This window comes from Engraulis encrasicolus, chromosome 19, assembly GCF_034702125.1.
Source record: "Engraulis encrasicolus isolate BLACKSEA-1 chromosome 19, IST_EnEncr_1.0, whole genome shotgun sequence".
Classification (NCBI taxonomy): Eukaryota; Metazoa; Chordata; class Actinopteri; order Clupeiformes; family Engraulidae; genus Engraulis; species Engraulis encrasicolus.
The window spans coordinates 32,763,619-32,775,047 of record NC_085875.1 but is presented as its reverse complement, the minus strand read 5'-3'; the positions used below and the strand labels follow the sequence as shown (position 1 = coordinate 32,775,047).

General features: G+C 45.0%; 1 protein-coding gene and 1 non-coding gene across 2 annotated transcripts; both read left to right on the top strand.

The window, feature by feature from the left end:
• The first annotated feature begins 492 nt into the window (after positions 1-492).
• Positions 493-10,952, top strand: LOC134435262 (14-3-3 protein zeta/delta-like). Its single transcript, XM_063184141.1, has 6 exons — positions 493-622; positions 1,749-2,198; positions 7,102-7,225; positions 8,041-8,204; positions 8,816-8,911; positions 9,485-10,952. The coding sequence occupies exons 2-6, from the start codon at positions 1,905-1,907 to the stop codon at positions 9,542-9,544; spliced, it is 738 nt and encodes a 245-aa protein (XP_063040211.1). The 5' UTR covers positions 493-622; positions 1,749-1,904; the 3' UTR covers positions 9,545-10,952.
• On the top strand, positions 8,471-8,606 carry LOC134435640 (small nucleolar RNA SNORA47). Its single transcript, XR_010032051.1, has one exon. It is a non-coding gene; the product is annotated as a small nucleolar RNA SNORA47 (small nucleolar RNA).
• Positions 10,953-11,429: the final 477 nt, after the last annotated feature.

Genomic DNA, 11,429 nt, shown 5'->3' with positions numbered 1-11,429 from the left:
CTTGTCCCTGTTTTATTTGTTTGTACTGAGACACGTGAAGTCCACATTTTGGGGTTAATAATAATATAATATAATATAATATAATATAATATAATATAATATAATATAATATAATATAGGGCTAATATAATATAACAGCAGCCTATAATATAAGACCTAACCTATAATATAAAATATTTCGGAGGTCAAGCCTTGGGCCTTAAATGTGGGGGGAGAAAAGAAAGAAGGAGAGGAAGAAAAAAGTGGACAGAAACTGACCTCAGGACACTCAAACAAGACAGAAAAGGTGGGGGAGGCAGAAAAGCCATAGCAATAGTGACGTCTTCTCCCTTGCTGTAATTGGAGGAAACCCCGTGCCCGATCCGCAGCCTATGGTCTGGTCAAGCATGCTACTATGCACCCGCCTCTACACCCCGCGCAAAACAGCCACTGGGTGACATTCTATATGACATTTCTACCATTACTGGAGAACCAGTGAAAAAGCTGCAGTTCTTCGGGAAAAAAAACATTAGGGCAGAAATACTCCTCCCTATCCAAGGTAGGTTGCGCCGTACGAGTGCATTTTTTCACACATTCACACTGAACGAGGATCAATTCGGAGGAACAGGAACGAACTCATAAGGTTAGACGCCGGTTTCCATTATCATTCATTTAAACTTAATAAGATGAGTAAACTTAATCAATAGGTTGGACGTGTAATAATGTGCCCCATTTCTTGTATATCTAGTGTTTAGACAGGGTTGATAAAAATGTACTTTTCTCAAGCTGCCCAGTGGCATTTCTCCTAATGTAACGCAGTGATAAGAGACCTTGGTTACAACTTGGCCATATAAATCAGTAGCCCATCGTTTATTATGGTACCTGTGCTGTCGCTGGGCTTTAGTAGACTATGAATGGAACGCACTCCCATTTTGCGTGAGTGAAAATGTTGCAGTTTTACTAAATGGAACCATAGCTCTAGTGCGATATCTGTCATGTGAGTTGTAGGCTATCGATGGTCTTCCTTGTCATTTTGTAATGTCAGGCTGCCAGACACGGACTGTCAAGCATATGCTACAGAATTTAATTACATTTTGACAGTGAATTGGATTTCTAAGAAACCCTGCGAAGACAATTGTTGTGAATAGATATAAGAGGATTTTCAGCGTTTGTTTCCCCCATGGTCTAAAGTAAAGATAGACAGTTGCGATGGGGGAAATATGAAGTGCCGACTTGGACAGCTTCCTCACGACACCGATAACTTAGCTGTGCTAGCTACATTATTAGCTGACCTATTTAACTCGTGACCTAGATGTTGGGGGAAATGCCACCTTGATTATTATACTAGTTACAAGTAGATTAACGGTTTGTAGTTGCTTATCAAACTCAACATATGACAACATGTCGTATAAACTCTCTGAGCCAATGCTGCTTTGTAGTCGTGTGGGCTAGCGTTTACCTAGCTAGATATCCCGCGAAGAAGCTGTCACCGCCCATCTTGGTTCTTACCCGCCAAATAATTGTAGTGCCTTTCTCAGAAATGTAGGTGTCTCGAAACAGATTTGAACATTTGTTTATTGCTACAGAGATAACTTCATGCCTGTAATTAAGTTCGTATGACAACAAGCCTGTTAGTTGTCGTCGTGCTTTGAAGCCCGGGGCAGGCTGCTTCTTTGAGCCAGTGTGTTACAAATGTGTTCTGGAACGGCCCAATGATACAATGTTGCATGTCCCACTATAACAGCGCGTTTTGTTTCTCCTTCATTCAGATATCCAGGACTGCGGTCGCCCTTATTTGTCCATCACTCGAGAGCAAGACTTTCTGAGCCTACGCGTCCCTTCCGCCCCCTGCCTGCCCGGCTACAGTGACACTATTGACTTTTACCCTCACCTGAAAGCAACGTTTACCTAGAATTTGTATTACCATGGATAAAACGGATCTTATTCAGAAGGCAAAGCTGGCCGAGCAGGCCGAGCGCTACGACGACATGGCTGCGTCCATGAAGGAGGTGACGGAGATGGGAGCCGAACTGTCCAACGAGGAGAGAAACCTGCTCTCTGTCGCCTACAAGAACGTGGTCGGGGCACGGAGATCAGCGTGGAGAGTCATCTCCAGCATCGAACAGAAGACGGAGGGCAGCGAGAAGAAGCTCCAGATGGTTAAGGAATATCGGGAGAAAGTGGAGGGAGAGCTGAGAGAAATCTGCAACGACGTGTTGGTAGGCAGCTGTTGGAATTTTCTTTATTTTTCCATTATGCTGTGTGTCGAAAGGCCATGCATAACCTTGTATGCTGCCTTGGACGTAGAGTTGAAATCAGATGACACGGCTTGCTCTCATTTTCGCTCGAGGGAGAGAACGCTGTGAAATGGAACGAGCTAAATTAAGTTTCCCCGTGTTGAAACGACCTTTGTTTTGCGCTGCAGTAGGAGAGCGACAACCGCGAGCGAGCGCCCGTCAGGAAGTTGAAAGTGCGTGAGTGTAGCGGAAAAGAAGCGCCCACTTTCGCAGTGATGTAACCGACAGCCTAGTTTTGTGGGCTCTCGGGCAGAAGTCTCTTAATATAGAACTAGAACTGGTCTGCGAGCAGTTTCTTCTGAAGCTGTGCCTTTCCTAAGAACTGGGTTAGTTTCAAGGATGCCTGCATTAAGTCAGGGGGACAAATGCTGTTTTTTGCTCTCCCCTCTCTGTAATTCTTTGACTATCTTGCTATGTCATTTTTTTGCTTCCTGTATTGCACAGTGCCCAGTGTCAAACAGCTTTCACGTGTGGGTTTCTGTAAGGAGAGCAAAATGCCATTGCGTCAGTGTGTCTGACTGGCAGAGCTACGTGACTGCGCCTAGGTGTGTCCCTTGGTGGGGTGGGGCTGAGAGACTGTAGTAAGGCACATGCTTCCAGATGTGTCCCTAGTTTTTTGGTGCTAATACAGAAACTGAGGATTTTGTGTATGTGCGTCTACATGCATTGGCACCCTGTACCTCGGGATGTGTTGGCAGGCAGGAATTGATTTGAAATGGTGTACGTGCTCTGCATCCCCCCCTGTTTTGGTATTGTACAACAGGTCATGCCACTGGTTCTGGGTATTTCCTGGGAGAGCATACCAGTGTTGGCATTACTCATGTAGACGGGTGAAGTGATTGATCTATTTTATATCACCTCAGCCAACACCCTGGTACATGTCACATCAGGCTCAGTCTTGTTCCATTGAATGACTTTACATGGAAAGGGGAAACTATTTCTAGCTTGTCTTCTACAGTAGTGTTTCTCAATGGGCTCTACAGTCCCCCAGGGGGCGTTGGGAAGCCCAGGGAGGTGTTGAGAAGGATACAGCTGAGTGGGGCCGGGGCTTAGTTGCCATTGGGGGCCATTAGTCAATTTTATTCTTCAATACTAAGGGGGGGGCTGGGGGCTGGCAGGCTTATGCTGAGGTCAAGGGGGGCGTTGGTGGGCTTATAATGAGGTCTAGGGGGCGTTTGTTCAAAAAGGTTGAGAAACACTGTTCTACAGTTAAAGCATCTGTAAAACCTGCCCCATAGTTTCCTCCTTTTGCTGGTTTCGGGATAGTACTGGTGGTTTCTTCACTGCCTACAAAGGGTGTAAAACATCCTCACCACCTCCCTTTCACTACATCATTGTAATCAGTCATACCACAGTGTTGGAGACCAAGGGATGAGAGGGGTGACGTGAGTCCTTTCCATTTGTGTACATGTTGTGTTTCATGGTAGCTCGCCTCGGCTCCCAGTGGTGGGGGCTGTATTGACACAAGGCAGCATGTTACTGGGGCAACGGTGCATCTGATTATGGGATGGGCCCTGGCCTTCCGCTCCACCAATCGATCCCCTCTCTGGTCCATGACAGGAAGGGGACTCCAGAGGGACTCCTGCCATTCCTCTGGTCTGGAAGGGAAGGGCTTTTGCTAACTCAAGGGTTCACATGCTAGCCAATACATGCCCAAGTGACTTAAGCAATATCAGTCATTTCTTGGCAGTGTATTTACAAATGTATTTTTTGTTGCCAATAAGGACTATAGTTGACAGGAATGAGGAGAGGACTAAGGACTATAATTGAGAATAGAAGGTTCGTTTTTCTTATCATAGTGCAGCTAAATGGGCAAGTCAGAGGATAATTCTGGGTAGAATAGGGCAGTTGATTAAACCATTTGGTTGCATCCTATAACATCCTATGCATCCTAGAGCATCCTCTATCAGTACAATTTGCAGGCTCACAATTAACTCAACGCTTCTATGCTGAAACTGTTTCATTTTGCTCTATTAATCTGTATTTTGTATGGTCAGTGTCACCACTGTTGCTGTAAGCATCATGGGCCATACTGGCTCATTTGCTGACTTGGCATAGGTTAGACATTGCAGGCTTTGTAAAGGAAGTTGACTAAGCTTTAGATGATCAGTCCTGTCCACAGTCACACACACACACACACACACACACACACACACACACACACACACACACACACACGCTTACTCTTGTCTGTAAATGTAGTCTGTATGACTATGACTAAATCATACGTACACCCTGTGGCATCACTTCCTGTGTGTGTGTGTGTGTGTGTGTGTGTGTGTGTGTGTGTGTGTGTGTGTGTGTGTGTGTGTGTGTGAGACAGTCTTCACTCTGCGCCGAGCAGAGGGTGTGGGCCTAGTTCTAGAACTCGCCTGGCAGCTCCCTGTGCTTCTGTGCAGCACTGTAGCACAACTCAGCAGCTGTCATCTGTCTCGCTCTGTCTCTCTCTCTCTCTCTCTCCCCTGTGGCATCCTCCTTCCTCACCCACTCGAGTGGGGGCCTGTCCAGACAGACCTGCCTCGCCTCTGCCTTGTCGTGCTGGAAACAGTAGAGAGGTTATTTAGCAGCTTGATGAATGCCATATCTTGTGTAGGTTGTTCTCTCTCTCTTTGTCTCTTGCTCTCTCTCTCTCTGTGTCTCAGTCACTCTCTCCATGTCTCACTCTCTCTCTCGCTCTCTCTCTGTCTCGCTCTCTCTCTCTCTCTCTCTCTGTCTCCCTCTCTCTCTCCTGGGCCTTTACCAAAGCTGTTCTGATAGCTCCACTAAACTCCCCAGCCTACTGTGACTGGCTTATGTGTAGTAGGGTGTGGCTGCCTCCTTATCAGGCCAGCATGAATAATCTCAGTATCATGATCACCGTAAGAACAGGCATGCCTGGTTTCCATTTGCTGTATGCCTCATTGCTAAACTCATTGCATCATGCCCCCCTAGTAAGACCCCAGTAAACTATGGTTGGGAGGAGTACAGGATCTCTCAAAATCAGTGTGTGTGTGTACTTGTCAAAATGTCAGCCATGTATCAGGCATTAGCACAGAAAAGTGTAATTGTGTTTGAACCATCAGTAGAGGACATGGGTGTTTTTGCTTAGGGAATGAAGACAATGCTTGAGCTGCTAGCAGTGCATTGGTTGTGTGTGGATGAGCAAGACGGATGTGTCTTGACCTTGGCCCTTAGTGCCTCCACATAGTCCCTTTGGTGTCAATACTGAGGCTGCTGGCCACTCAAGGTCAAACATGTCTGTTGATTTTCATACAAAACTTGCAGCTGATTCTTTTCGCGGCGCCTGTGAGTTAAGCTGCTGGGGCCCTCGTTTCTATTTCAAGGACTTGTGAGCAGATCCATCTTGCCGCTGGTATAATTGAATTTCTGCATGTAGTTGAAAGGCGTCCCCTCCCTTTTTCTTCTCACATGGAATTCCTATGGGATCAGTTCCAGTGTCTGTCTGTCTCTCTCTCTCTCTCTCTCTCTCTCTCTCTCTCCCCCTCTCTCTCTACTTGTGTCCTCCATGTCCATTCCCCCATGTCGTCCAAGCTCTTTTTCTGCTATGGGAGTAAATATTGGGCTGTGCTCCTCTTTGAACAGAGAGCAGTGTTGGCTGGCTGGCTCGGGGCCCCAGCCTGCCTGCCTTGTCGTCATTGATTCGGCTGCTGCTGCTGTTACTGGACCATGTGATCTCCGGCAAAAGAATGCTGAGCACTTCAGGCATTCTGTCTGGCCTTGTCGCCTCCCCTGTTCACACACACACGCACGCACACACACACACACACACACACACAGGTCCCCCTGTGCTCTTCCTGGCACAGGTCTCGTGGTCTGGCAGCAACAAGCATGCATGCATAGGCCACCGTTTCAGCCCCCTCCACCTTAATAATGTGCTGCTGTGTTTGTGGTCCAAGACGAACTGTAAAGCAATTACAGCAGCCCAGCCCTGAGCCCTGCCCCAAGATCATCATGTTGTCCCGTCTGCGGTAGTAGTAGCTTCACCTAACGCTCAACAGACCAGTAAACAGACAGGGTCTTCCCTTAACACCTATAGCACACTATACACACACTTTACACACACTTTACACACACACACACACACACACACACACACAACACACACACACACACACACACAACCTGAGCCTCTTAAGGCCTCCGGGGCTTACGCTGGCTAAACCCGAGGCTCATGGGTGACAGCAGGGCATTGTTTTAATGGTCTTGTTAGGTGTTTGCACACACACCTGGTGTGAACTTAAGCTGTCTCGTCAAAGTGCTGTCGTTACACTTTATCTTCCACTTTTATGAGCAATCTTTGGGTGGAAAGAAGGGGATTTTTCCCCAGTTGCTGTATCATGTGTATGACCTGGATTTTAGGGGAAGGTGAAGTTGCCGCTCTGAACTCATTTGCTTGTGACCTGATTTTCTTAACAGTTTTCTTTTGGCGTTTATGCCTTTAGCTGGATAGAACAGTTGGAGAGCGTGAAAAGAAATGAGTGGGATAGAGATGGGGGAAGAATTGGGAAACAGCCTCGGGCCGGACTCGAACCCCCGTTCCCCGGGTTTATGCCACGGCGGTGGTTCAGCCAAGTGAGCCACAGCGTCCTTGCCGTGACCCGATTTCACACGACGAGCCACTTGAGCCGAGCGGAGCCCTGCGAGCGCAGTTTGAATAGCCTCTTGTGTTGTCCAGCCAAGTGCCTTTTCGTTGAATAGAAACGGCAAGCAGTGCATTGATGACTGGGTGACAAACTGAGTGTGTGATGTTTGTGTGCGATGCATGGGGAGATGAATAATTAATAGGCCACTGATCCCCCCCCCCCTTTTTTTCTACTTTCCACAGGAACTGCTGAACAAATATTTAATCGAGAACTCCAAGCAGCCAGAAAGCAAAGTCTTCTACCTGAAGATGAAGGGCGACTACTACAGATATCTGGCTGAGGTCGCCGCAGGAGACGACAAGAAAGGTAAGAAGTGAACCAGTTGGCATCATCCTCCATGATCCATCCCTCTTCCTTCCTTCCTTTCTTCCTTCCTCAAACCGCTGCACACCATTCATACAGCTGGGAAAAAAGGCTTAAAATAGAAAGCAGAAGTCTCACATGAGAGGGAGGGAGGGAGGGAGGGTAGGGGCAGGGAGTTTCCCAAAGTATACTTGCTGAACCACTGGTATGCCACTTGCCCTGTGCATCTGAAGAAATTGTTCTTCTACAAGGCTTGTGTAAACAAGATGTGTTGCCCTCAGCCATTACCAGATGGCAAGTGTATGTCCTCCATTCAAGCCCATTCAAAATGTGTTGCGTCAAGTGTACTTTATTGTAAAAAGATCTATGTACGTATGAATGCGTTTGACCAGTCGCCAATGTGCAGTTTAACTAGAACATTTCAATAAGACGTTGACAAAAATCTCTCTCTCTCGCACACACACGCACAACTAACCTACTCATACATGAATTTACAACTCTTTCTGACACATTCATTCACAACATACACATTGGTGTGATCAAAATGTTCTTTTATTAAACAACAACAAAGTAGATGGAATAACACATAAACAACAACGCAATGAACACGGGGCCCTCACACCACCCACCCAACACCAAAAAACCCCCACAACACACACATAAAACAACATTTAAACACCATGACAATCACAAAGATGCATATACGCACCTACACACCAAAGGGGGAAATACAAATTGGGCTACTCCAATAGTTTTTTTTGAGAATGAGTGCCTTTCAATAGGAATGACCTCCTTGCTTGTCTCTTTTGTACCCTCAGCGACCATCGGCAACTCTCAGGAAGCCTACCAGGAGGCGTACACCATCAGTACTGAGCAGATGCAGCCTACGCACCCCATCCGCCTCGGCCTGGCCCTCAACTTCTCCGTCTTCTACTACGAGATCCTCAACTCCCCAGAGAAGGCCTGCGAGCTGGCCAAAACGGTAAGGTTGTGATAGGCTTATGACACGACCTGCCTGCATCACAATGATGATCATGATGGCTCGTGCGTGTGTGTGTGTGTGTGTGTCTGTGTGTGTCTCTGTCTGTCTCTCTGTGTGTGTCTCTGTGCGTGTCTGTGGGCTTGCCCGTGTGTGTCTGTCTGCATGCCCAAGACCAGAATTTGTACAATCTGTCCAATCTTTCATAAAATGCCCTTAGATTGTATGTGAGTGATTCATGTGCTGTTTTTTGATCTACACTGTAAGAAAGGAGGACTGAGAAAGTTTGGCAGCCAGATCATTGTTGCCACAACTGGTTATTCCCTCCAATATTAAGTGGCAAATGACTCTTTTCTAACAGCCTAACTCTACTCTAGGCTGTACGTGGTTAGTTGCCTACACTACACAATTTGTCAGTCTGAGAAAATGTTAACTTTGCGCATTCACAAGTATCCTCAGGTTATGCAATAGTCAAGACTGTGTTCTTGTGTCCTGCACATGTCTGGCAGTCCGTGTGAGACGGGAAGTAGATTCAATCGTGGGTGTGGGTGTGCTGCTCGACATGTTAAATTACCCCCAGGATCACTAAAGTTATCTGTACTCTTCTCCTCTAGGCTTTCGATGAAGCCATATCAGAGCTGGATACACTGAACGAAGAGTCCTACAAAGACAGCACTCTCATCATGCAGCTACTAAGAGACAATCTGACAGTGAGTACCTCAACACTTTCTCTTTTTTTGTTTTGAAGGTTTTTTGTTTCTTGTGTTTATATTTTGGGCCTTCATTTCGATGGAGAAGTGGGAGAGGAGACTGGAATCAAGTGGGAGAGAGAGATGGGGGCAGATCGGGAAATGATCTCAGGCTGGGATTGAAGCCGGTTTCCCGGCACAACTGTGCTGTGCCTTAGCCATTTAAGTGATGGCCAAGGCCTCTCCATGCTTTCTCTGACACTGCTGTGCATGCGTGCGTGCATGCGTGTGACACTGCCTCAACAACATCACAGTTCAAAATTTAACTGAAAATTGGCAGGGCTTCTATCCAGTTATTCTAGTAAATTCTTTGTCATTTGGGAAGCATTTTTGTTAATTGAGGTTTAATATAATAGATACTGTGTTAGGCATTTCAAATTGAATGTGCTTTAAACATGCATTTCTTTTTCGAATGTTAATACGTGTCCAAGTTGAACAAAAACCTTCACTAATGAGTTGGATAACTTTTCAGCTATCTGGTGGTCAGACAATTTAAGGAGCGGTTGTTAATCAGTATGCTTTTCTGATTTGCAGTTATGGACCTCTGACAACGCGGCAGATGAAGGAGAGGGAGGCGAAGGGGGCGAGAACTAAAAACCTTTTCCTCATCACAACTCATCTCCCCTCTAGGAGGAAACGGAAGAGATTTACAAAAAAAGCCTTTTTACACATCTCCATTCCTTATTGCTGCATTAAAAAAAGAAAAGCAAAAAAAAAATCTAGCAAATGGAGGGGGAACAAAAACACCCGTCAGTACTGGAACATGCACAAGAAAAAAAATCCAATCATTTAGTCTTTTTGCATCACAGCTTATGGACAAAGAAAGAAACGTAAGGCCCCTCCTTCCCCCCTTAAACTATTTTCTTTTTTTTGGTTTGTGATTTGTCCTGGCCTACCGTGTGTGTGTGTGTGTGTGTGTGTGTGTGTGTGTGTGTGTGTGTGTGTGTGAGTTTGAGTGTGTGTGTGCGCGTTCTCTGCTGTAGAAAAAAGTATGATGTACAATTAGCCTCATTTTGTATCAGCACTCTTAATGAGCTAGTAAAAATATAATAGGATCTTAATGTTGCTACAGAAAAAGTGGTTTTCCCTGAGCTGTTGCATTGGCTAACGGTTTGAAATGGAAGGCTTGTCTTGTCCCATTTTATTGTAGCTTTTATTTTTTTCCCTCTGGTGGTTGGCAGTATCCAAATAGTATGACGTTTTAAAAAAAAAATGCAATCATGTAATCAAGAGAAGCATTCCAATTTCAGCTCTTTTAAAGCAGAGTCCTTGGATTTTTACTGCAAGTCTTACAATACCTGGTAATCTATATCTCCTTGTAGCGTTAAAATCAGAACCCCATTGCATTGGCTATGTGGATAGTGATACTTCACATTTTGAGAAGTAGGTAATCCGGTATCCCCTTAACATGTTGGGTATTTGACCTAAGAAGGAAGGCTAACAAACTACGGATTAAGAATGCATACATCAGTGGAAAGAACCCATTGCCATTACTGATCCCTGAAGGACATTGTAATACCACTGATTGGATGTCACAAACTTGATTCACTCTTAAACCAACTGTTCCTTGTAGTTCGGAGGTGTTTCTCAGAAGTGTTACAAAACACTTCTTCCTGGTCGTGGCACACACTTCACTTGAAGCATGTCTGAGTTAATATAAAATATGGGGCTGCTCAGTGAGCGAAATAAATATACGTATATCTATATAAATCTTGGGGGGGGAAAGCCCTTGCATGTCTTTTAAAAATTACACTGGAATGGGACCCAATGCTGTATGCACCAAGATGAAGAGACCAATACAATACTTTAAAAAAACAAACACAGGCTTTTTTCACATTCAAGGACACTGGGGAGATTGGTTAGTCCTGTTTGATTGTTAGATTTGGACCACTATTGTGTTTTTGCTAATCATTGATTGTAGTCCCTTAAAGCCTTGTGAAAATGTCTAATGCCCTCTGTATCAGTTATGTAACATGAATAAAGATGACATTTTATAAACCAATTCTGTTGTCTTGTTGTATAATGTTACTACTACTAGGTGTAGACATGTATAATTCTGTATGTTTTATTTATGCACTACCCTAGAACAAGTGAGATCACTCTGATAATAGAGAATGTCCATGACCAGTGTTGGGCGGTAATGCATTACAAGAGTAATTAATTACTGTGATGCATTACTATTTGCTGTAATGCAGTAATGTAAGGCATTACAGGGCAAAAAACTGTAATATTTACTTAGTTACAAGGCTAAATAATTTATGTTACAAATGCATTACAATGACCTGGATTTGAATGGTGTTCAGTGTGGTGGGTCAAAAAGAAGCTATTACTGAACCTGGTAGTTTTTAGTCTGCATGCTGCCAAAAACACCTGGACGGGAGGTGAAAAAGTCATGACTCATTAGCTTGATTTACACTGTTATAACTTGCCAGATCCATATTTAGGCCTTTTTGGCGAAAGTAACTACAGTAATGCAAAA